Genomic DNA, 27903 nt, shown 5'->3' with positions numbered 1-27903 from the left:
AACATATTTTTTTGTTTAGAACTTATTTTTTTGTTTAGAACATATTTTTTGTTTAGAACATATTTTTTTGTTTAGAACATATTTTTTTGTTTAGAACATATTGTTTTGTTTAGAACATATTTTTTTGTTTAGAACATATTTTTTTGTTTAGAACATATTATTTGTTTAGAACATATTTTTTTGTTTAGAACTTATTTTTTTGTTTAGAACATATTTTTTTGTTTAGAACATATTTTTTTGTTTAGAACATATTTGTTGTTTAGAACATATTTTTTGTTTAGAACATATTGTTTTGTTTAGAACATATTTTTTGTTTAGATCATATTTTTTTGTTTAGAACTTATTTTTTTGTTTAGAACATATTTTTTGTTTAGAACATATTTTTTGTTTAGAACATATTATTTTGTTTAGAACTTATTTTTTTGTTTAGAACTTATTTTTTTGTTTAGAACTTATTTTTTTGGTTAGAACTTATTTTTTGTTTAGAACATATTTTTTTGTTTAGAACTTATTTTTTTGTTTAGAACATATTTTTTTGTTTAGAAAATATTTGTTGTTTAGAACATATTTTTTGTTTAGAACATATTTTTTTGTTTAGAACATATTGTTTTGTTTAGAACTTATTTTTTTGTTTAGAACTTATTTTTTTGTTTAGAACTTATTTTTTTGTTTAGAACTTATTTTTTTGTTTAGAACATATTTTTTTGTTTAGAACTTATTTTTTTGTTTAGAACATATTTTTTTGTTTAGAACTTATTTTTTGTTTAGAACATATTTTTTTGTTTAGAACTTATTTTTTTGTTTAGAACATATTTTTTTGTTTAGAACATATTGTTTTGTTTAGAACATATTTTTATTTTAGAACATATTTTTTGTTTAGAACATATTTTTTTGTTTAGAACATATTTTTTGTTTAGAACTTTTTTTTTTGTTTAGAACATATTTTTTTGTTTAGAACATATTTTTTGTTTAGAACATATTTTTTGTTTAGAACATATTTTTTTGTTTAGAACATATTATTTTGTTTAGAACATATTTTTTGTTTAGAACATATTTTTTGTTTAGAACATATTTTTTGTTTAGAACTTATTTTTTTGTTTAGAACATATTTTTTGTTTAGAACATATTTTTTGTTTAGAACATATTTTTTGTTTAGAACATATTTTTTGTTTAGAACATATTTTTTGTTTAGAACATATTTTTTGTTTAGAACATATTTTTTTGTTTAGAACATATTTTTTGTTTAGAACTTATTTTTTTGTTTAGAACTTATGTTTTTGTTTAGAACATATTTTTTGTTTAGAACATATTGTTTTGTTTAGAACATATTTTTTTGTTTAGAACATATTTTTTGTTTAGAACATATTTTTTGTTTAGAACATATTTTTTGTTTAGAACATATTTTTTTGTTTAGAACATATTTTTTGTTTAGAACTTATTTTTTTGTTTAGAACTTATTTTTTTGTTTAGAACATATTTTTTGTTTAGAACATATTTTTTGTTTAGAACATATTGTTTTGTTTAGAACATATTTTTTGTTTAGAACATATTTTTTGTTTAGAACATATTTTTTTGTTTAGAACTTATTTTTTTGTTTAGAACATATTTTTTTGTTTAGAACATATTTTTTTGTTTAGAACTTATTTTTTTGTTTAGAACTTATTTTTTTGTTTAGAACATTTTTTTTGTTTAGAACATATTTGTTGTTTAGAACATATTTTTTTGTTTAGAACATATTTGTTGTTTAGAACTTATTTTTTTGTTTAGAACATATTGTTTTGTTTAGAACATATTTTTTTGTTTAGAACATATTTTTTTGTTTAGAACATATTTTTTGTTTAGAACATATTTTTTTGTTTAGAACATATTTTTTTGTTTAGAACATAGTTTTTTGTTTAGAACATATTTTTTGTTTAGAACATATTTTTTTGTTTAGAACATAGTTTTTTGTTTAGAACATAGTTTTTTGTTTAGAACATAGTTTTTTGTTTAGAACATATTTTTTTGTTTAGAACATATTTGTTGTTTAGAACTTATTTTTTTGTTTAGAACATATTGTTTTGTTTAGAACATATTTTTTGTTTAGAACTTATTTTTTTGTTTAGAACATATTTTTTTGTTTAGAACATATTTGTTGTTTAGAACATATTTTTTTGTTTAGAACATATTTTTTTGTTTAGAACATTTTTTTTGTTTAGAACATATTTTTTGTTTAGAACATATTTTTTGTTTAGAACATATTTTTTTGTTTAGAACATATTTGTTGTTTAGAACATATTTTTTGTTTAGAACTTATTTTTTTGTTTAGAACATATTTTTTGTTTAGAACATTTTTTTTTGTTTAGAACTTATTTTTTGTTTAGAACATATTTTTTTGTTTAGAACATATTGTTTTGTTTAGAACATTTTTTTTGTTTAGAACATTTTTTTTGTTTAGAACATATTGTTTTGTTTAGAACATATTGTTTTGTTTAGAACATATTTTTTTGTTTAGAACATATTTGTTGTTTAGAACATATTTTTTGTTTAGAACATATTTTTTTGTTTAGAACACATTTTTTTGTTTAGAACTTATTTTTTTGTTTAGAACATATTTTTTGTTTAGAACTTATTTTTTTGTTTATAACATATTTTTTGTTTAGAACATATTTTTTTGTTTAGAACATATTTTTTTGTTTAGAACTTATTTTTTTTTAGAACTTATTTTTTTGTTTAGAACATATTTTTTGTTTAGAACATATTTTTTGTTTAGAACATATTTTTTTGTTTAGAACATATTTTTTGTTTAGAACATATTTTTTGTTTAGAACTTATTTTTTTGTTTAGAACATATTTTTTGTTTAGAACATATTTTTTGTTTAGAACATATTTTTTGTTTAGAACATATTTGTTGTTTAGAACATATTTTTTGTTTAGAACATATTTTTTTGTTTAGAACACATTTTTTTGTTTAGAACTTATTTTTTTGTTTAGAACATATTTTTTGTTTGGAACTTATTTTTTTGTTTATAACATATTTTTTGTTTAGAACATATTTTTTTGTTTAGAACATATTTTTTTGTTTAGAACTTATTTTTTGTTTAGAACATATTTTTTGTTTAGAACATATTTTTTTGTTTAGAACACATTTTTTTGTTTAGAACATATTTTTTGGTTCGAACATATTTTTTTTTGTTTAGAACTTATTTTTTGTTTGGAACTTATTTTTTTTGTTTAGAACTTATTTTTTGTTTAGAACATATTTTTTGTTTAGAACATATTTTTTTGTTTAGAACACATTTTTTTGTTTAGAACTTATTTTTTGTTTAGAACATTTTTTTTGTTTAGAACATTTTTTTTGTTTAGAACTTTTTTTTTTTGTTTAGAACATTTTTTTGTTTAGAACTTATTTTTTGTTGAGAACATTTTTTTGTTTAGAACATTTTTTTTGTTTAGAACATATTTTTTGTTTAGAACATATTTTTTTGTTTAGAACATATTTTTTTGTTTAGAACATATTTTTTTGTTTAGAACATATTTTTTTGTTTAGAACATATTTTTTTGTTTAGAACTTATTTTTTGTTTAGAACATATTTTTTTGTTTAGAACTTATTTTTTGTTTAGAACTTATTTTTTGTTTAGAACATATTTTTTTGTTTAGAACTTATTTTTTGTTTAGAACATATTTTTTTGTTTAGAACATATTTTTTTGTTTAGAACATATTTTTTTGTTTAAAACTTATTTTTAGTTTAGAACATATTTTTTTGTTTAGAACTTATTTTTTTGTTTAGAACTTATTTGTTTTTGTATAGAACTTATTTTTTTTAGAACTTATTTTTTTGTTTAGAACATATTTTTTGTTTAGAACTTATTTATTTGTTTAGGACTTATTTGTTTTGTTTATAACTTAATCTGTTTGTATAAAAATAATGGCATATATTTGTATAAAAAAGAAAACAAAAATTTTCTAAATAAAAAATTAGTACATTTGTTAGACATGATACAATCTTAAAAGAAATAATTACTTTTAAGTTATCAGTTACTTCAATTATTTATCCCCCACTATAAAATTTTTACGCCCTAGGGATACATTTACCTCTAGCTGAGAATCTATGAGTTAAGGAAGTTATTTAAGAAGGTACTAATTATTTAGTTGATTCGTTTTTCTCTTCCAAGTCCATTCTCTCCAATAAAACCTTGAAGAAACTCAGTTAACGTCTCCTTCTATCTTTCATGCACGAGAAGATTTATTTGTATCTGTAAACAGGCGTTCTCAAGAACTTGGCATCTCACGGAGTTCTTTACAGCGCATTCAAAGCGACTTGCACATGAAATCTTGCAAGGTTCAATTAGTGCAATCTTTACAACCACCAGACTTTCATAAACGACTATAGTACACTGTCAGGTTTCAGGGGTTCCTGAAATAGGCAGAAACCTGCCAACTAGCATTTTGTGTAACCTTCGATTTGAATGTAATTCATATCATGTGGGATATCTAGACTGCGTGTACCAAAACATAATTTTGATAAAAACGATTACTTGACCAAATGTAAAAAACAATAAAATAATTATCAAATGTACCAAAAAGTAATTTGAGTATGAAGTTATGAACCTAACACAAACACCTGCTGTGAAAAAGCAACAAACTTGATCGATTGTCAAAAAAACGTTAAAGATATGATGTTTGGAAGGTCATTTTTGGCAAAAGGTTATACAGGTGTAATCAAAGTCAGGTCAATTCTTTTAAAGTTAAAATGGGCAAATAAAACGCTGTTGAGGTGTAGCTAACGTGACAATGCTGTCTCAATGAAGCGTTTCATGTGATCACAAATCGTTATATATAACAACACCGAAAAAGGATATCTTTTTTTGACGATTTGAGCTCAGTTTGTCGATTTTCCATACGACCATGGATAACTATCACCGACAATAATTATATATTGTTATGTTTTCATATGTCAGTGTGTCGCCATTCTTTTAAATGTAGCAGAAATAACAATCATCATAGTTAGAATGACACACAAGTATTTATAACCCACTGTCGTAACAAAGATAACCATCATCATCATCATCATCATCATTTTCGGCAAAAGGCTACACAGGTGTAATCAAAGTCAGGTCAATGCGGTGAAAATAATATGTGGCTACGGTGAAAATGCCGTCTCGATGAGGCGTAAATAACACAGGATTGTTTTTTTATAACCTATTTTCTTAAAAACAATCATCATCATCATCATAGCCATTACTAGTTCTTCAATAGTATTTCCTCTATCGCCATCATTATTATTATTACTAGTATTTTCTCTACTTGCTTTTCTTTTCTTCACTTTTTCAGCCTTCCCATAATGCAAGGTGCAAGCTTTATATTCATCATGCCTGCTATAGCGTTGTTTTCTTTCGAAGAATGTCCTTACGCAACAAGTGAGTACGAATTCAAGTTCTTGTAACGAAATTACTTCACAGAACTTGTGTTATATACTAGTGACCCTATATCAATAGCGATTAAGTTAGCTAATATGAATTTTGACAAGGGTCACATTTAGTGCATGATGATAACTCAGATCTGTAAAATATAATCGTTTATGGGGTTGAATGAAAGATGGCTGACAAAACAGGTGTCAAAGTTCAAACACTGTAGACAAAACAGAATTTGAACACTATAAGAATATGATGAATGACGTCACGTTCTCGAGCAAGAGAATACTAAGATTTTCAGATCAATCTCTTAGTGGAAGCCATACGAACGAGCCACAGCATATAATGTAAGAAACCGCTTCCAATCTAGGGTTCTCCTTGCCAAATTTTCACAAAATATACTCGACTAGCTACAACCACTATATATGATGTCCCCCACTCTCTATATGTGCCTAAATTTAAACGCAGATTCTGTGAATAAAGCTTTTTTTTCCCAGAACTGCCCGCCTGTGGAACAATGTTCCGCTGGCCTGCTTCCCAGTTAAATACAACGTGGTAGCCTTCAAATCCAATGTAAACAAGTTCTTGTTGAGCCATAAATAATAAAATTCCACCCAATTTACACCATTGACGATTACTACACTACCACCTTACATTGATTAACTCTCATCCTCGAGTGGCTTTCGGGCCATGATAAGTGGTGACTTTTAAGTAAAGAAAGCACAATTAATCTAGGTGAATGTAACTTCAATGTCTGTCCGCCTGCATCACTCATTTCGTTAAGTAAGAAAGTTAACTTTAATAAGTAAATAATTGTTAAAGTAACATTAGTCTTGTTGCGAAAAAGGTTATTACCAAAGAAGACACATACACGGATATGGGTTAGAAATAAAAGGTATTTGTATTAAGAACACAACAGAATACATAGAGAACAACAGTCGTAGTATTTAACACCAAGATGGCGTACTACAAAGTACACACACGATATTTACCTCTCTCTCTCCTATGCATCACAAAGCCGGAAGGCGGTTGGTGAGACGACAGCCTTGTGATAAATACTGGTGTAAATTAGGTAGAATTTTATTATTTTAAAACGTGTCTCCACGAAAACTTGTTTACACTGGACTTGAAGACGACTATATTGTAGCCAGCTGGAAGGCAGACCAGCGGAACATAGTTCCATAGATGGGCATTTTTGCAGAAAAGCTTAGGTTATGAAAGTCGTGTTTAGATTTGGCACAGATAGACAGTGGGGCAAATTGTTGACAGTGCTTGTAGCTAGACGAGTGCTTGCTGCGAAATTCTTGCTGATGGGGAGTGGACATAGATTGAAGCTCGGTCAAGCGCTTAATATTAAAATAACAATGGAGTAGAAATAGACTCGCAATGTTTCTTCTGTGAGAAAAAAGCAAGAAGAAAGATAAAGACATCACCTACCAAGTTTTGAAGCCGATTTTGAACCTTGTCAAAACAAGAAAGGGTGCTACGAGCAGTGGTAATAGTGCTCAATTTGAGGACGTATTTGGCTCTATTACAGATAGAGGATTGCGCAGGAAGTTACATATCTTCTGGGGCGGTAGAATTATGCAACCATTTTTCATTAACGTTGGCAACAGATTTGATGTAAGTCTTCAATATCAGGTCAGGAGTTTGGATCAGTCCCAGAAGCTTATTAAAGCAAGGTGCTACTTCAAGGCGAGAGTCATTCATATCAATTGGGGTCAAATGGAGATCAAAGCATTTATGGTGAAAAGATAGAAGCTTTTGGATGCATTAAAAGGAACCAGCCACCTCTTTCCCCATTGCATTACGTGTATAAAGTCGACGGTGCTGGTTGTTGCTGGCATTTGAAGTGTTGCCATAGGTCGTAGTATAGTTTGTATATATGGCGACGAATTAACTTAGAATGTAATTTGGGATATAATGGACGAATATAAAGAAGAGAGTTGAGCCCAGAATGAGGTACGCCAACATAGATGCTTTGAGCTTCTGAACTTCTACCTATAGACGTCCATTTTTATTAACTAATCAGAGGAAAAGGATCCGATGATTGAGAAGGTGTTTATAGAGATTCCATAGCTGGAAATCTTGTGAAGTAAGTCTTTATGCTCAAACCTATGAAATGCTTTTGATATGTCAAGAGTTATTAGTCTTGAGAGGAAACTCTCGTCGATAGATTCACTAATCATGTGTGAAATTACAGTCAGTACATCAGCTATAGATCTCGTATGACAAAAACTATATTGAGTAGGTTGTTTTTGCTCAGGTAGTTGACAACTTTTCTATTTATCACAGATTCAAGCAACTTAGTTATAACATAGAAAAGACCAATTGATTTGTACTGAAATGCAGAAGACCGATATCCAGTGTTTTGAAATACTAGGCAGACAAACGAGGTTTTTAGAAGCATTTCTCTTTAAACATCAATTGAATAGCTTTGCGAGAATATAAGCTAGTTCCAGTTGCAACTTTTGAGTATTATGAGTGGAATGTTGTCAGGTCCAGTTAGTTTACTAGAATCAAGGTCTTTGATAAGTTTGGCAACATCACGAACAGAAAAGTGGATACCGCTCATATTTGCGGTCTTAGGATGCGACCTTGATCGAAAAGTTCTTGGCAAACGGTTTGGCTTTGTCGGGTGCTAAAGAAATCTGTTATGAGAATTTATTTTGGGATCTATTTTAGGATCTATTTTATTTATCTATTACGATTAAAGCAGGTGAAGTAGTGGTTTCTATGTGCTTTGGTGGCAGCACGTCCAGGGACGTACCATGGCTGGTGTGTTCAGTTTCTGTTGAAATTTCTTGGAACAGATTTCGGTCTTGGGATAAAATTCGGGAGGTAGGTAACCCCTGATCATATAGTGTTTAGTGTTCAGTCATTTCAGGACACAGGTAAAATAGCGAATTGAATCCAAAATTCGATATTTTTATAATGACGTCGAAAGCCTCTCATTGGTTGATTATCATAACCGTGGTTATAAAAATGATCGTCGAAATCATTGGAGTCATACCCCCATTATTAGTCAAAAATATTTTAACATATAGGATTTGATGTAAATTTCTTGGCAAAGAATTTGGCTTTGTCAGATGCTGACGAAATCGCCCCAGGCCCGTTGATGATGGTCGAGGTAGAGGACAGGACCTTGTTTGTTATTCGCCAAAACTCATGGAAACCTTTATTCTTCTTTGGACTTGATAGACTAAGCATATGACTCGCGTTTTCTAGAATCCTTTTGCGGTGATTGTTGGTAGTGCTAAAGGCAAGTTTAGATTCAAAATACAAGGATAACGATACTGTATGCAATATCAGAGAAAAAGGATTCGTTGATTGAGAAGGCGTTTCTAGAGCTTCTAGAGCTGGAAATCTTGTGAATGTTATGTAAATACTCAATGAAATGAATGACATGAATTCATTCCTCTTAAATGAAAACGTTTTCTTTATTACAAGGTACATTTTTGGCGGAACTTTTCTACAAAAGATTGAATTATAGTCACGATATATCTTATATTTAATGGTGATATTATGTTTTCATTTAACATTGGATTATTGTAGATCTGCCAATCAATGGAACTCTCGTCGTTGGTAACGAGGACCACCGTGAGTTTTGGCAAATGCGAATTCGACAGGTAAGCTATTTTCATCCGTGTACAAATGATTTTATCAGATCCTCCTCTCCAAACAAAAAAAAAAACTAATTCGGGTGTTGTTAGAAATTTCACCGTTGAGTTTACACACGTCCTCTATCACTTACCAATTCATATAAAAATAAGGAAGTGGCCCACTTTTCCCACCTTTTGTTGTGAGCACGTGTAAGCATAAAATAAAAAGGATTCAGTAGCTACTTAACCTCCGACATAAAAAGGAATATAATTTCAGAAAGTATCTCCATTCCCGTTGCGCCTACTCTCCTGCCCGATCTGGAATCGCTCAGCACCGAGAAATGAAGCTCGTTTTGTAGTTTCCAGCTTCACGCGCACACGAGATTATGCGAGAACGCACGTAATAAAATGCTGGCCGCCATCTTTGTTTTTCCTTTTCTCAGCTTGAACTCACTCGCTGAGCACCCACAGTAAGGCTTGTTTTTTCTTAGCTTCTAACCACATGCCTCCCTGATCTCAAGATCATATTTCGTAGTCTCTCATCCACTGTGGCGGTCGCCTCTCTCTACTTGGCCTCTGAGGTGTCTCGTCCTCCTCCTGTTGCTGCACATTCCCCTCCATTGCTTCGCCTTCCACTGGTCTGATGTCGAGAATATGCCTCGGTACTCCGTCCACCACAATGTTGTTTCTAGTGTTCCTCCCAGTCACGCGACCTTTACTCCATTGTGTGGTGCTGCGCGCCCCCGGTGGCTTCACCCATATCTCATCCCTACTACATACTTAATGGTCCCTGTGGCCTCTGTCTCTCTGCTTGCCGGCTCAACCCTGGGATGTCTCCAGGAATATGCGGAACCGTCTTTGGCACTTGTCCTAATCTAGGCGACATATTATACCAGTAGACGGATTGCTCAGGTGAGGTGCCTCCTCTTTCCGCAACTGCCTTTATGGTGCGGTGGTTTCTCTCCACGATCCCGTTGCCACTGGGTCTGTAGGCAGCTCTGAACAATTGTTGGATATTCCATTTCTTCATTACTTCCGTCACTGCTACTGACTTGAATGCAGTCCCGTTGTCGGTTAACAACTCTTCCACGGAACCTCGCTCCAAAAACACCTCATCGAGGATTGCCGCTTGAAGTGAATAGTATCAGTAAGTAAAGAATTGCCTTTTAGAAAGGTTTTATTAACTGTAAAATACACGTACGCTCTTGAAAGGATCGAGCGGGAAAATGAAACAGAGGGCGCTTTTATTATGAATGTCAATCCCAAGGGGGGTAACTCTTAACAACAAATTAAATCATAACATTTTCCCCGTCCTAAAGTATTCAAGTAAGGGGTAATTAATTATAGACAAATTTTTTTTTTTTTTTTTTTTTTTTTTTACAATCACATAAGAATCATTTTATTTACAAATAACATATGAACCCAAACTGCAGTTTTTTCAGTATTTAGTCACAAAATCCTTATATTTACTAGGGAATTGTCGAACTCGGGACGACCTCCGCACAGATTGGCAGGAATGCTGATTTTCAGTATTATTTTTTAGTGAAATCTGATTTTCTTCAAGATCAGACGATTGATTTTTGTCTTCCTCATGACCAATGTTTTCATTAGTAGAAGGTTCAAATAAAGTCTCTGAAGTAGTAGGATTATTATTAGAGTTTTCTTCATTTGATGAGTTTGGAGCTAAGTCTCGAACGTTGACAGTGGTTTCAGTACCAGAAGGTAGTTGAACATAAGCGTAGTGGGGGTTGACATCTATTAGGGTGGCAGGCGTTACAGGAGGGTCATGTTTACTTGTTTTAGTGTGGTTTCTAATATATATTGGGCCTGGTTTAACCCAAGAAGGAATTGAAATTCCGGAAGCAGATTTACGACTATATTTAAATAGTCTATCATGGGGAGTCATATTAGTGGCAGTACAAAGTAATGATCTAATTGAATGAAGTGCGTCCGGTAGTATGTCTTCCCAATAAGGTAGTTTCATTTGATTAGAATGTAATGTTGTTTGAATGGCCTTCCATAAGGTACCGTTGAGTTTTTCAATCTGTCCATTACCTTCAGGATGATACCTACTTGTTTTAGAAGTAGCAATTCCTTTTTTGTGTAAAAAATCCTTTATTTCTCTTGCTAAGAAATCAGAAGCACGGTCAGTATGTATCATGTCAGGCAAACCAAAAATTGAAAAGAGTTTGTTTAGACAGTGGATAATGGTTTTGCTTGTCATATCTCTGCAAGGAAAAGCGAAAGGAAAACGGGAATACTCATCAATTAGAGTAAGTAGATATTTGTTGCCATGTATAGAAGTAGGTAGAGGGCCTTTAAAATCAAGATTTAATCGTTGAAAAGGTAATATGGCTTGAATGAGAGTCCCTCCATTGGTATTGGCGAATTTGGGTTTCAGTAATTGACAGGATGAGCAAGAGTCAGTAATATTCTTAATTTGATCCAAAGTAAAAGGGAGGTTCCTCGTTCTTATAAAATGGCTTAGTCTTGAAACACCAGGATGACATAATTGTTTATGTAAATCACGAAGATCTTGTAGATTGTAAGTAAGAGCAGAGATGCGAGAGAATGTGTCAGCAGCAATATTTTCAGGTCCAGGTCGATAAACTATAGTGAAATTGTATTGGGATAATTCTATACGCCAACGACATATTTTGTCATTCTTAATTTTTGATTTTCTTTTATTGTCGAATATGAAGCTGATGCTCTTCTGATCTGTGATGACTTTAAAGTGCCTGCCGAGTAGAAAATGTCGCCACTTACGGAGAGCTTCTACAATAGCGGCTGCCTCTTTTTCTACTGCATGGTGCTTAATTTCGTTAGTATTGAGAGTTCTTGAAAAAAATGCAATAGGACGACCTTCTTGATTTAGTGTTGCAGCAATGCAATAGTTACTAGCGTCCGTTTCTACTTCAAATTCTTTATTTGGATCTACCGTTATTAAAGTGGCGTCTTTTAGATCATTTTTCAATGTTTGAAAAGATTTTAATACAGATGGAGGTAGTGGAAATTCTTTGTTTTGATTTAGTAATAAAATTTTATCAGAAAATTTTTTAATGAATTTGCAGTAATAGGAAAACATTCCAACTATTCTTTTTTGAGATTTAAGATTCAGCGGAGGTGGCATTTCGAGTAATGGTTTTAGTCTTTGATAATCGGGAGCTATTTGATTATTTTCTATGGTGTAGCCGAGTAGAGTAATAGAACTAGAAGAAATTATGCTTTTATTTTCATTTAAAGTGATGTTATATTGTTTAGCAATTTTGTAGAATTTTTGAAGATTGTAATCGTGTTCTTCTTGATTTTTTCCGCATATAGTTACGTTATCAACATACACAAAGGTATCGGTTAGATTTTCTTTTTCTATAATATAGTCTATGCTCCTCTGGAAAGCACTTACTCCATTGGTGACGCCAAAAGGAAGACGAGTAAATTGAAAAAGTTTGCCACTTACTTCAAACGCAGTGAATTTACGATCAGCATGATTTATAGGTATTTGGTGATAAGCAGATTTTAGGTCGAGAGTAGAGAAGATGTTATATTGAGCGATGTCGTCTACCATCTTATTGATATTAGGCATTGGGTAAGCGTCTAGTTCCGTGAATCTATTAATGGTATCGCTGTAGTCGACTACCATTCTTTTCTTATGATTCTCATTCGAAGTTACAAGAACTTGCGCTCGCCACGGAGATATCGAAGGTTCAATTATGCCTTCTTTCAACATTCTAGCAGTCTCTTCTTTTATGAATTTGTTGGCGGCAAAAGTGTAACGTCGGGATTTTGTCGCAATAGGAGTAGTATGAGGAGAAAGATTAGAAAAGAGAGGAGGGGGTGGAACGTTTATGGTAGGAAAAAAATTATTCGTGTTTATAGCTCCAATTATAAGTTTGTCTCTAGGACCGTCGAATTTAAGTGTTACTTTTTTATATTTTTTTAAAATATCTTTTCCGATTATTAAATCAATGAAAAGGTTTTCAATGATTTCAATTGTTATTCCAGAATGGGTTTTATCTTTCAGTATTAAATCCACGACAGCTTCGCCAGTTATTTTAGCATGTTGATCGGAAGCAGCCAGAGCTATAGTTTTGTTTTTAGGTATTGTGAAAAGTTTAAGTTTTTTAGCAGTATTTTCATTAATGAATGTTTTTACACTGCCGGAGTCCACCATAGCGTTCACGAAGTGCCCGTTAATTTGGCATTGAGTGAATGTGACATCTTTGGAGTTAGTTCCTAGTCAGGATAGAGAAGGTGAGGGGTAGTCAGAGTCATCATAAAGAACAGCAGTATGAGTGTTAGAAATAGAAGATTTACACACTTTAGCCCAATGACCATTTTTTTTGCATTTTTTACATTCGGCGTTTCGTGCAGGACATAAATATCGAGGATGACGTGATTTTCCACAGAAAAAACAAACCCCTTTTGGATGCATATTTTCTTTAGTCACAGCTATACGATAGTAGCCCGAAGGATTATTTGTAGCTGCTACAGTAAAGTTATTTGCGTAGCTTATCGAATGCTTTTCTGCTTGTTCAAGAGATCTGGCCGTGGCATATGTGTCTTGTAAAGTCAGGATGGGTTTTTCTAACAGTCGTTGTCGGATGGACGAAGAAGAAATTCCACCGATGAAAGCTTCCCGAATGTATTGATTTTTGTTTTCTTCAGCAGAAACCGCTTCGAAGTTACATGTTTTGGCAAGCATTTCCAATTGTAAATAAATTGTAATAAAATTGAAGTGAATAGTATCAGTAAGTAAAGAATTGCCTTTTAGAAAGGTTTTATTAACTGTAAAATACACGTACGCTCTTGAAAGGATCGAGCGGGAAAATGAAACAGAGGGCGCTTTTATTATGAATGTCAATCCCAAGGGGGATAACTCTTAACAACAAATTAAATCATAACACCGCTATTTCATTGCCTGTTCCTCCACGTAGCTTCTTCCATAGGGCAAATCGCCCGGGCCTGCAGTCAATCATGGTCAGGTAAAGTTCACCCCTTTAATGGGTGACATCACATGCCAGTCTCTCCCAGGTCCCACTCACCCCAATTGACCAGCTTCATGCGTGCTTGGAGCAGGATCAATCGACTGACATCTGTCACATGTCCTGACGACTTGCCTCACTTGCTACTTGGTGATACTCGGGTCGACTTTCTTCACCAAGTACCACGTCCTCTCTACCCCCATATGGTGCAGATTGTGCAGCTCTCGCAGGCCAACATCATCTAGATCAAATGCAGCAACAACATCTTTCTTTGGCAAAAGCCAACTCTTCTTTACTCTCATGAGAGTATCTGCTCGATTCTTCTCAGAAGCCACCATGTCTATGCGAAGCTTCAAACAAAACTCCTGCATCAGCTCAGCTAGCATCCAAAGCCTGCGCTTCACTAACATCTCTGCTGCCCCTTTCGTTTTTATCCTTTTTTCGCATGAAATGAGGGACTTTAGCCAAGCAAACACCGTGGCAGAATCTGTTTTGATGCAGATGTCACGTAGTCCTCATTTCAAGGCCAGATTGACCCCTTTAATCTAATTCCGCTACATTGATGTGGCTGACATCATTTTTCTTCATTAACCAGGCCGCATCTTCTGCAACCACTCCTCCAACTTCCAAAACGACCCCTGTTGCAATGCTGCTTGCATCACACCACACGACTCCATCCAATGTTCGTGGTACGTTCCAGGTTCCCCGGACTGGGTCTTGCCATTCTGCTTCTTTCAGGAGGTCTTCCATTATGGCGACCGTTCTTCCTCCCACTTTATCATTCCATCCTCTTCCTTCGGCATGCCACCCTCGGGTTCGGCAGAATCCTTTCCACATCCTGCTGTACCGATGCTGTTGTCCCTCCAAACTCCGTGGGCTGGGTGCTCACCAAGATCTTTGCAGTTTTTAGCAGCTCACTCACACTCAGCGTCTCCACTCCCGGGACCTGCCACTCCCGGGACCTGCTGCAAACGTTTCGATATTTTTTCCGGGAACCCGGTAATGAATGCCATTTTGACTACGTGACTCGTGGCGTGTCCCCTGATGCCCGACAACTCAACAAATCTCCTTATCTCGTTCGCGTAGACATCAACAGATTAACCAGTTCGCCTCTTCTCCTTCAACTTATTAAAGGCATCGAAAGGCCCCTCTGCAAAAACTTCGATCAGTCGACCTTTGATGGCGTCCGCGTCACCCTGTTCTCGCTCGCTGAGCTCCAAATATAGGGTCAGCGCGTCCCCTTCTAGAAACAGTGGTATTACTGCGGCCACATCGTCCAACTTTTGAATCCTTGCCACAAGGTCCACTTTTTTAAGCCACGCCACCACATCATTGTCGCCATTAAAAGGCTTAATCATGTTGCTTAAGCCAGCGTTGGCCATCGCCGAAATAGCTTGAACCTCCGTAATGGGGGGGTCACCTCAAACACACAAAAAAAGGATTATAATTTCAGAAAGTATCTCCACTCCTGTTGCGCCTACTCTCCTGCCCGATCTGGAATCGCTCAGCACCGAGAAATGAAGCTCGTTTTGTAGTTTCCAGCTTCACGCGCACACAAGATTATGCGAGAACGCACGCAATAAAATGCTGGCCGCTATCTTTGTTTTTATTTTTCTCGACCTGAACTCACTCGTTGAGCACCCACGGTAAGACTTGTTTTTTCTTAGTTTCTAACCACAGAAAACAATGCAATAACCTCGCATAAATATGGACTTACCGAAAGCCTACTTTTAGCGAACAGTGCATTAGTCTGTAAGGTGATTTTTACTGTACCTTAATGAACCGTCTTCGTTATTGAAAGATGAAAGACACAATAACCACTAACAGCTTGGCTTCGCAAGAAGTATAATTTTTGCAAGGACACGTTACTGAACTCTGCGTGTGTAGATATGCTGTCTTGATTTGCGATGTTCCGTTTAATCAGAACAACAAAAAAAAACATGAAACCAATTTGTACAAATCAGTATGACTATTCATATTAAATATTGGGCGAGTAAAACCACTAGTATGTAAAACGGTTAGTTGCCAAAGGGAAGAAATGAAAGTTCATTCGGGGTCAAATGCGGACCCGACACATCAGCTATTGTAATCATTTATTGTCTTGATTTATCAGAACCAAAAAAACATCATTCTGGTGTTGCTATTGTTAGAACTTGCATCGCTGAGTTTATACACAGGGAATTTTCTTCCGTCTCCAACTTCCGGGTATATACAAAAAGAAGGAAGTGTTTTTTTGTGAAAAAAAGTATTATTTGCGGCATTTTTTATGACCACAAGGAGAATAAAATAAAAATGTTTGAGTAGCCATTTTAGCTAGCAATGCCTTATGGACTACCTGAAAGTCTATTGTTACCAAGCAATGCATTGATCTCACGTAAACCAGTTTGTACGACATAATCACGTTGACCCACCAGTTTTCGTTAGATCATCGAACGTTGAGTCTAGTCACTACCAGATGGGTGACCAATTTAGGAATTCCAGGTAGGACGTCGACGACATCTCCCTGCAAGAATTTCAAAATCCCAACGTCGTCATCTCCCCTAATGGGGATATGTGAGAGTTGAAAACTCTCAGCCTAACTCGATTGTCGCCCTTTAACTCAGAAGAGCGACCTAGCTACGTCACTTCCTGTTCCCCATATTTCTTCCTCTTTTGCGCAGTCAAGATGTAACAAACACCTCTCCGGGTGGCATGAGCCACCACATCGCCCTGACTAGCCAGTCAGCCTTTCACAGCTACCGATCGCAAGTAACGAATTCTTATTCTAACCAACTCTCATTCTTTTTATCGTTTCTTCATGTATATTTATATAAATAAATTGCATTTCTTTCGCTGATATATAACGGTATGTTTTCGTCCTCATTATGCGACCTTTTGCCTTTTCAATTCCTCTACCATTAAAAAACATCCACCATAACACACATGGGGATGGGGTCGTCTATCACACAGCAGACCATCCTGTCTCTAACAGATATACTTGCGACTGGAAACCGTTTGTAGATTTCATGCTTTCATGGAATTACCTCCTTTGAAGGAAGCCGGTTAAATCCGCATAGGGTTAGTGCCGTTTCCTTTCCATTCCATTTTCAAACAAGTTTGGTGATTTACCGTTCCTTTATGACCTGTCTTTCTTATGAAAGATGGAAAACTCGATGCCAACTGACAGCTTGGCTATGCAAGAAGTATCCTTTTTTTTTTTTTTTTGCAAAGACACATTAAAAAAATTGTCTCAGTCGTGAAAGATTTCTTCAAAGAACAAGAAATTGAAGTGCGGGATCTGAAGAACAGATGGTATTTATTTGCTCCCCCACTGAGCAAATTAGGCACAAGGCCGTTTTTAATGTGAGGTAAAAACCAGCTCCCCTAAAAGTAGGCAAAAAGGGGGCACTCTGGTTACCAAAAATAATAATTGTCCCAGTATAGAGGGTTTCCCCTCCATTGACTGGTACAAATTATCTTAAGTGCAGTATCTGCCGGAACAGATAGTATATATTTGCTCCCCCACCGAGCAAATTAGGCACAAGGCCGATTTTTAAAGTGAAGAGTGAAGGGGAAATGGGGACCAGCTCCCCGGGGAGTAGGGGAGCTGGATAGTGACAATTGGTATGAAGGGTTGCCCCTACATTGACCAAGGTCTTATCTGTGGGGTTTCCCCCACATAGGGTCTTTGCTTGCAGTATCTGCCGGAACAGATACTACACTTTGATCTTGGCACGAAAGTGTTGGGAAAGAAATAAGGCTGCTACTACAGACTTTCATCAAACTGTTGTATTTTTTGCCTTATAAAACCCCAGTGACAAATTGTGTAAAAACGATGAAAGTAACAAAAAAAAAATGAATAAAAAAAAAAACAACGAACATTACATGAAAGAAATTAGGTTGCCACTAATGCTTCTACCCAACTACTGTATTTTTGGTTAGCATTTGTGCATTGGAGGTTTAGAAGACGAAAAAATATCGACTTTTCACAGGCTCACAGACTGTTAGCTTCCTCGGAGACATGTGTCTGTGGAAAAGAAATGTTTTACATGACCAACGCGAAATCTTATGCATTTAAAAGATGTTCTCGAAAAATATACCAGAAGATTGCTTCTGTCAGGAAAAGCAGCTCATTTAGCTCTAAGGGGTATCATAACTTTATGTATGAAGTGCCTTAAATAATTTTCCAGACTTTTTGTACAGGCATTTAAAATTGTCATATACTCTTGAAAATTCAGTATGTTATTGCTGTACGTCTTATGAGATGACTGTCCAATATTTATGATTTCAGGTTCAAATGAACAGCTGCAGCAGAAATTGGAATACACTCTACTAAAGCCTGATTGTCACAGCTAGTGAATTTCAACAATGCAATCTGGACTTGAGTACATTTTAAAAGAACGATATGCAATGAAATTCTGTTTTTAACATAGAAAAACGCCACAAAAACGCATGGAATGCTTCAGACTATGTTGGGATTATCTTGCATGAATCGAGCATCAGTTTTTGAGTGGCATAAGAGATTCAAGAAACACGGGGAGTCTGTGAGAGATGATGAAATAGGTGAGAGAAGTAAGGAAGTCAGAACACCAGAGTTGATTAGCCAAATAAAGAATCTCATGGATAAGGACCGTCGTGTGTCTATAGAGATAATAAGTGAAAAGTTTGATGTCAGTGTGTGAACTGTGCACATTTATTCTGTGAGGAACTGAAGATGCAGAAGATTTGCGCAAATTTTGTCCCAGTGGTGCTCCATCCTTGTTACAGACTACTTGACCAAGACAGTTCCTCGCCCTCCCTATAATCCAGACCTTGTTCCCTGTGACTTTTTTATTCCCTAAACCCAAGGAAAACATTATAGGCTGTCATTATTAGACAATTGAGGAGACGAATTAGGCTGTGATGAGTCATTGATCACATAAGTTGACTTTATGGAGTCTTCTAGAAGTTGTTGGAACGGTACAACAAGTGCTTTGCAGCCGGAGGAGATTACTTTGAAGGGGATTAGAGTTTCATGTCAGGAAACATATTGAAGACATATTATATTTACGGGCTTGATTCCCGTTTTCAAGTACTGTTTCTGGCTTATGCTTGTACCATTTGTCTATGTGTTCGAGATGCATTGTTTGCATAATTCCCAGTGTACTGCCCTTGTATTCCTTTTGGGCCAGTTTGCTGCATTCGCTTACTATATGGTTTATCGTTTCCTGTCTTTGTCCACAGAGTCTGCATTTGCTGGGGTTATGTGTGTGTGTGTGTGTGTGTGTGTGTGTGTGTGTGTGTGTGTGTGTGTGTGTTACGTCGTTTGCTTTGATGTGGTTGGTTCGTATTAAGTTATCTTGTGCTGCAGTTATTAGGGATTCAGTTTCCCAGTTTACATGTCCTTTTCGCATCCTTGTCCAAGTGTTTTCGTTATTCTCATCTTTTGTCATTCTTATGAATCTTCCGTGTAGTCGTTTCGCTTCCCTTTTTCTTTTCTCGTCTTATCCTTTGTCTTTCTGTTTTCTGTTTTGTTGATTTGTTTAAGTGTCTCTCGTTGCCATAATTATCCTTTCAGTGTTCTGCATTATGTATTTTTCTAGTTCTTTTTTGTGTTATTCACACAATTTTCTATACAAACCAGTTCTCTCCTACCGTCTTTCCTTTTTACGTAGAGTTGGTCAAGATTGTCCTTTAGGTGTAGTGCATTGTGCATGGTCATGTGTTTCCTGGTCTTCTGATCGATCTGTCTCAGTTCTTCTTTAGTTCAACCTATGATCATGTGTTCCTCTTTTTCCTTTTTGGCATCCGTTCTGTTCCTCGAAAAGAAGTCCACGATTATTCAAAGAGTATTAGATTTGTTCTCTCGGTTGTGCTGTTAATATTTTCCAAATAATGAGTAAGCACGTGATGGCCCTATAGTTGCTGGGGGGTAGTTCTTTTCTCTGTGTCCTTCTGTATCACTGTGGTTCTACCTTTTCTCGTCCAATTTGGCACGTTTCTTTCCTGTATACATCTTCTCGGGCTTTGAGCTAGCCTTTCGTGTAATGATGTGAATTTTTTGAACCAGTATGCATGTATCCCGTCATGCACCGATGCTCTCCGATTTGCCATTTTTCCTATGGTTTTCTTTAGGGTTTCTTTGCTGATTTCATTCACTGTTCCTTCTTCGATTATTATTATTATTATTATTATTATTATTAATTAGTAGTAATAGTAGTAGTAGTAGTAGTAGTAGTAGTAGTCATAGTTATTGATTTTAAGTATTTTTATGTTTATTTAATGCATTTAATTTAATATTGTCTGCAGTTTCAGGGTTGCCTGATAATTGCCAGCCTTTACGTCCAAGTGATATGCCGTATTTTAGATAAATAAGAGTAACAAAAAAAAACATTGCCATGAAAAGTGAATCGAATCCCAGAGAAAATAATGAAGCCATTGGTTGTTCTTTTTATTCGCTTCTATTGATTATTTACTTTTGTTCTAGTTATTTATTTGTAAGTATTGTTTTTAATGTATATTTAATGTATTTAATTTGATCTTGCCTGCAGTTTCAAGGTTGCCTGATAATTGCCAGCCTGATCCAGGTGGTCATTGGATTCAGTGGATTGATGGAACTTTTTCTATCATTTGTCGGACCATTGACCATCATGCCCACGATCACTTTGATTGGAATTTCTCTGTTTGAAGTCGCAGCACACCATGCATCAAGTCAGTGGTACATTGCCCTCATGTAAGTAAAACTCTTACACATTACTTAGCTGGAATATATGTTGTATTTTTTTAATTTTTATATCATCTGAAAACAAACCATATCATCATGAGACGTAAGGGATTAATGTGATTAGGGACCAGATTAAATGTGAGGCATCTTAAATAGGGAGTTGTGCAGCAAGATTTGTATTCACATTTGTTATAGGATAATCTGATCCACCCATTTTAAGAATAATGAACTAAACCAATAACTATACCATAAAGACTATAAATGTACTTACATATAACTGTAGGGAAAGTTGTGGTTTACCATTAAAGTGTCCCCGTATATGTGTATCATGTGGAATCAAGTTGTCAAGGGATGGAAGAAAGAATCAAGATGGTGACGCCCACAATTTTTACAACTAAGTGGTCTCGTTAAGTATCGCAAAGTCTCGCGGCTTATGTGCAAAGTCTCACCGCTCGACTAGATAAAAGGAGACCATGGGGAGAATGCAAGCAGACGATTATGAAAGTCCTTGCATGTTGCTGAATCACTTTGCTGTTTTGTCTTTTTTATTACTTTTTCCCCTTCCTTTTTCCTGTTACAATAATACATTATAAATATAGTTAAAACTAGCACATTATTGGGTAAAGAATTATAGCAACTATCGAACCCAGAATCATGACGTGTACTCCTGTAATTCTGCCAAAACACTTTTTGTTTTTGTATTAGTCTTTATTATTACCGGTCTGTAATTTTACAACACTGGCGATGAGGAATTTACAACACTGACGACAAAGGATTCGAAATTTACATTGCCACACTTCACAACACTAATGTCAGATACTGAAAGCAAGGATTCGAAATCTACATTCTATAATCATAGAGATAAAGTACGCGAATTGATTTAATCCAACATGTTTTCTTTCTAGCATATGTCGCTTAATTTGTGACAAAAATTAATTTAAATTGATTCAAACACGGAAAAAAATGAGACTCAAGTTTCACACAAATTGTTTGTTTGTTTTTTTTTGTTTTTTTTTGTTTGTTTTTTTTGCGTAAAATTGCATTGTTGGATTTTTGTGATTTTCTTAGCAGGACAGCAACGATTTTAAATATATATATATATATATATATATATATATATATATATATATATATATATATATATACTAGCTGTACCCTGCCACGCGTTGCAGTGGCTCAATTTGGTGTAATGGAAAAATTTAATAAAAGAGAAAATGCATGTTTCTTATATTAGTACAGCAATCCACTGCAAAAAGTGAAAAAGAAGGCGAAACTGAAAAAAATGGTGCTCTTGCAGAATTTGATCTGGATCCTCGAGAGTTTCTGTCAATCATTCATGTTTTGGACTTGACCAACAATCAGTGGATGAAGCCGAACGTAGCAAAAATGTTGAAACGCTAAATGCTTTTTTTTTTTGTTGTTGTTTTAAAAATGTGATTTAGTAATTAATATTTGGTTGATGGTGGGGGGAGGGGGGTTACTATACACAGATTCGAAAAAGTCGTCCAAAAACAAATAAATGAAAGCAAAGGTAAGGTAATTTACGTTTCTACCTAATTGGATAATTGTTTAGTGTTTTTATGTAATGTAAAATGTTTAATTGGCTCAAAAAACAGAAATGGTCGCGAATTCTGTTGAATACGTTAAGTTTGGAAAAGTAAGTTGAAAACTAAAAACTATACAAAACAGTGTCTGAAACTCACCGAACATATGTTACCATGACATAGGCTGGCATAATGGATAGGTTTCTGACAGTATTTTGTATAGTTTTTTTAGTTTTAACTCACTTTCTCTAACTTAAAGTAATCAACAGTGTCCACCACCATTTGTAGCTTTCAAATACACCAATAAACACTGTTTTTCGAGCCGACTAAACGTTACATTAAATGAAAAGGGTTTATATTACTAAACACAGATACAAAGAAGTTGTCAAAAAATAAATATATAACAAATAAATGTTATCAAAGGCAAGAAAAGTAAGTGTTCTACCTAACTGGATAAGATTTTAGTGTTTTTATGTAATGTATAATCGGTTCAAAAACATTCAATGTTTATCGGTATATCTGAAAAATACAAATGGCGGCAGACTGTATCGAACATGTTAAGTTTGGGGAAATTTTGGGAAAATGAGTTTAAACTAAAAATACTGTTAGGAACTCACTCAATATATGTTACCATGATGTAGGCTGGCATATAATCGGTGGTTTTAAACTTTTGCTCGATACAGGTGACGACTTTTAAAAATCCCTTTTAGTGATTACCTGGTTTGAGGATATTTGTACAACTAAACGGCAAATCTGCTAAAAAAAATCCGGTATTATTTTACTTTAAGGCCCGTTTCACGTTCATATATAACGAAATATTTTATTGTAGATTTCGGTGTGCTAAAAACGAATCTGCAAACTGTTTACGTAGCAAAAAAAAAGTTTTCATGACATTCATGAAATTACTTTTTCGAAAAGTGGGTGATCACTTTTCAATGTAAATTTAACTTAGAATGAGCACCCACTTTCTGGCCACCTTAGAGAGGGGCATTTTTCTGTTTCTTGGCTAAAAAGTTTTTTGTTTGATTTCTTTTGCATGGTAATAACCCCTGAACTCTGGGACTATTTTCCATTTAACAGCCGTAGCCTTCGTTTACGCTATGCGTAAGCATAAACAAAAGCTGTTTAGCCAATAAACATGGGAAAAAATCCCCCCTCTCTCAGGTGGCTAGAAAGTGGGTGCTCATTTTAGTTAAATTTACATGGAAAAGTGATCGCCACTTTTTCGAAAAAGTAATTTCTTCATATCATAAAAACTATTATTTTGCGACGGAAACGGTTTGCAGATTCGTTTTTAGCACACCAAAATCTACAAAAAATTTTTTGTTATTTACGAACGTGAGACGCACAGCCCTTAATGGAAAATTATATCAAAAATCCGGGGGAAAATAGTTTTCAATAAAAACAGCAAATGAATTCGATAGAAAAAAAATGGATGCTATTTTTTTTCTTTCTGTGTGTTTCTTGGCTAAAAAGTCTTTTTGTTTGATTTCTTTTGCATGGTATTAACCCCTGAACTCTGGGACTATTTTCCATTTCACAGACGTAGCCTTTGTTTATGCTATGCGTGAGCATAAACGAAAACTGTTAAATATGCATTCGCGTACCAAACTGCCTTGTCAAAAAAAACCTTTAAGCCAATAAACACGAAAATAAATGCCCCTTCCTCAGGTGGCCAGAAAGTGGGTGCTCATTTTAAGTTAAATTTAGATGGAAAAGTGATCACCCACTTTTCAAAAAAAAATTCTTCAGATCATGAAAACTATTTTGGTATTCCTTTGGCGTTGAGTTCCATGGCGACCCGCAGAATTATTTAATGGTCGTTCCCTTAGTACCCCCCTAGTCAAGGCTAACGCATGCGCACGTAACATCTTTTATTTATTTACTTACGTAGTGGAGTTTCTATACTGATAGGTTTTTTGAAATTTTTTCACTGGATTATTATTGATTGAACACTAACCAGATTATGAAAAAAAATTGAAAAAAAAAAAATCATTTCAACATTTGAAAGGGGTACTCACTTTTTAGTTACTACGTTCTGGTAAATCGGTCACTTTTTATTTATTTATTTTTTTTCTAAATACGGAAGTGTCTTCGGGAGATATAAAATGGTCGCATGTTGACGAAGAAATGTATCGGGAGGCGTACGGGATTAAAAATTATTGGTAAATTTTTAGATTAGGGCCACCTCCTCAATTTTCTTTTAAATGACGACTTGAAATGGTTTTCGACTATGCTGAATACGAAAATCGCATCGAAATTTTGCAGATATAAGTAGTTATCAAGATATAAATGCATTGTAATCTTTGGCGGTCATCTTTGTTATGTGTGTGTATTTGTTTATGGCGCGTGTGCACGTAAAAAGATGGCCGCCGAAGAATACAATGCATAATACAACTATTTATTTCCGCAAAATTTCAATGCAATTTGCGTGTTCAGCATACTCAGAAACCTATAAATGTCGTCATTGAAAGGAAAATTGTGGAGGTGGACCTAATCTAAAAAAATACCAAATTATTAAACATTTCTCCAGCATGTTAGTGAAATTTATAATACTTTAAAAAAATTAAAAAGAAACAAAACAAAAGTTTTGAAAAAAAACTCACCTTTCACAAAAACAATTTTAAAAACACACACACACACACACAAACTGACTAAATAAGTAAAAAAAAAATAATTAAAAATCTCGAAACTTTATTTTCATTAAAACAATAAAAAAAAGTCCTGTTCTCTCTATTTTTTTTCTTTGAGAAACAAATATATTTCTGACTTACAAATGCGGTAGAGACTCATTATTTTTACTTTCTATGGTTTTGATATACCGCGTTTTTATTGCTTACAAAATGGGTGACTGATTTATCAGAACGTTGTAACTAAAAAGTGAGCACCCACCACTTTCAAATGTCGAAATAATGATTTCTTTTTTACATTTTTTTTTTTAATAATCTATTTAATTAGTGTCCAATCAATAATAATCCAGTAAAAAAATTTCCAAAAACCTATAAGTATAGAAATTAAGCATGGGAGTAATGGTTGTACAACAACGTCGCCTTTCGCACTTTTACAAACATTTTTAAAAAAAGTAACTAAACCATTTATTGATAATTTGTCACGTGTACAAACATTTATTTATTTACGTAGGCTTAACTCCTTTCATGAATAAGAAAAGTTTTACTCTTTAAGAATAATAAAAGGAAAAAGTTACTGAACATTTATAAAAGGACTTATTTTCATGAAGGCTAGAGGAATAGTTGGCCGAAAATTCGTGAAACAACAACTAATAAAGATGAGAATAATAGTCCGCAATAAATAAAAATGGTGCTAATGCAGAGAGCGATCCGCGCTATTTTTTAAATCATATTTCCACGTTTAAATAACGTTTTACGATATGTTTTTTTTTTTATTTATTCAATTGTAAGGTTAAAGTACAGAATAGGTACGAAACATCCTTACCTCCCCATGTCAAGAATGACTTTTTAAATAATAACATTATTTCAGCACGGATCACTCTCTGCATGAGTAATCTTATATAGAAAAACAAAAAAAAAACGCAACAAACTTTTTTGGTGGCCTTAGAAAAGATGTGTAAATTAAAAAATTTGGAAGATAAACAAATGAAATATTTTTTTTTTTGTTTTTTTTTTTACTTATCGAGTTAACAGAAAATGAAACCTTTCGTCAATTCGTGGCTGTGAAATGAATCGAACCGGAAGTTCAGTTTTATCAACAGAACAGATTCGCAGAAACAGTTAAAAGAATATATTTATTTTATTTAATATTTTAATTTTAATTAGGTAAATTTATTTTAATAACATAAAAACATACCTCGACTCTAAAAATGGGTTGTCTGAAAATTTCAAATAAATTGGTAACGTAGAAATATGGTTTTATTCTTTTAGAACGAACCAACTTTACATTTTTGTATATATATATATATATATATATATATATATATATATATATATATATATATATAAAAGTTAAAGTGTCTGTCTGTGTGTCTGTCTGTCTGTGTACATTTCCCTACATAATATCTCTGTCAATTTTCAGTCTACAGACTTGAAATTTGATATACAGGTATGGAGATTTGGGAAAATCTTTGTAATCCGTTTTCGGCCAGAAATTTGGCTGTTAAGGAATCAAAGCTCAACGATTTTACTTTTGAGAACCCTACCAAACTCCTCCGTCAATTTTGGGTCTAAACACTTGAAATTTTAGATATAGGTTCCTTGGACATGGATCTCACTTAATAACTCGATTTGAGCCCAAAACAATAAATGTTAAGGAGTCATAATAGGAGTCAAAATAAAAAAACAAAATTGACCGCTGCGGTCTCTACCAAATTACTCATTTGAAATTTTACATAAAGGGTATTCAGAGATAGGGCAAGCTTTTTAATCGGTTTGGGTCGAAAATTTGAGCTACCAATATATAAATGTATGTATGCATGTATGTATGCATGTCTGCCTACTTTCGACACAGGCGACGGATTTTCACACGATCAGTATCGTTTTTAAGTTAGACGACAAATATCGAAAAATTAGTTAAAAACATTAATTTTTTTCACCTTCAACTGAGAGAGGTCGCTTTTTTCGCCGATATTGTCGAAATCTTTTCGATTGTCTAGCCTTAATTTAAAGCTACGTCACTTCCGGATTGGCAGTGGTCGTAACAGCAAAGACGTCACGTATCCCCCCCATTCTTTGCCTCCTTCATGGTACGGGTTCGAGCCTGTCTTCCTACTACCAATTTTTTTTTTTTTTTTGCTCAACATTCACCTCCAAACACTCGGAAAACACCGGGCTGAAATGCTAATATATATATATATATATATATATATATATATATATATATATATATATATATATATATATATATATATATATTACGTTATGTTGTAGTTGTATCTATTCATCAATCGTGTGCTAAACTACTCAACGAATGTATATAACAAACACTATCCATTTTGGGTATATAAAAAAGTGACAATTTTATTCTTGAAATAATACTTCCCCAAATATGCTATAGAGTGAAGGGGAGAGAGAGAGAGAGAGAGAGAGAGAGAGAGAGAGAGAGAGAGAGAGATGGTGTGTTGTGGGTGACGACAAACTCGTCCAAGGCCAAATTTCAATATGATTGTTTTGAAAACTTGTCAGCTGAAAAATGTTAATTTCAAAGCTTCTGCACTCTTCTTTTAATTGTTATGACTTTTGATGATGACATTTGTTGGTTTGGCAGTAATATTTGCGTGTGTGCATCCAGCCAATATGTGTGTGTGCACTCGGCAATAAATTCGGCATTGCTCAGAATATTCTTTTTGGTTTCGTATTATGGGCCACTTTGTCTTAAGTAATAAATCATCTGCGTTCGTGCAACATTGGTGAGGTATCTAAGATAATCATTTATAGTCGCCGTTGATTCGAATTAGAGTAACTGTTAACGGTATTTTGCATTGAATTAAATTAAAAGTATTTTTGTATTATGTGATGTATTATGTAAGTATTATGTATTATCATGTTATGTATTATGTAGGTATTATGTGATGAATTGTATTGAGATAGTGTCGAGTAGTATTTTTTAATGTCCCCATTAATATTACACGTAGAAATTTGCTAAACTGGGCTGTAATGTATACGGAGAACAGCCAACATAAAAAATATAAAAGGGTTTATTAATGTATGTGTCAGTGAATTAAGTA

The 27903-nt window shown here is 33.9% G+C and overlaps 1 protein-coding gene across 2 annotated transcripts in view; it reads left to right on the top strand.

Annotated features, from left to right (window-relative positions):
- Positions 1-27903, top strand: part of LOC145291193 (solute carrier family 23 member 1-like) — a 182140-nt gene that overhangs the window by 117498 nt on the left and 36739 nt on the right. For both annotated transcript variants that reach the window (XM_080136771.1, XM_080136772.1), the window contains exons 4-6: positions 5316-5401; positions 8951-9024; positions 20489-20670. In XM_080136771.1, coding sequence (XP_079992897.1) covers positions 5316-5401; positions 8951-9024; positions 20489-20670 — 342 coding nt within the window. The remainder of the gene's footprint in view (positions 1-5315; positions 5402-8950; positions 9025-20488; positions 20671-27903) is intronic.

Source organism: Euprymna scolopes, chromosome 12 (assembly GCF_053919585.1).
Source record: "Euprymna scolopes isolate OS-2025 chromosome 12, ASM5391958v1, whole genome shotgun sequence".
Lineage (NCBI taxonomy): Eukaryota > Metazoa > Mollusca > Cephalopoda > Sepiida > Sepiolidae > Euprymna > Euprymna scolopes.
This window is presented reverse-complemented; position numbering and strand designations above follow the sequence as displayed.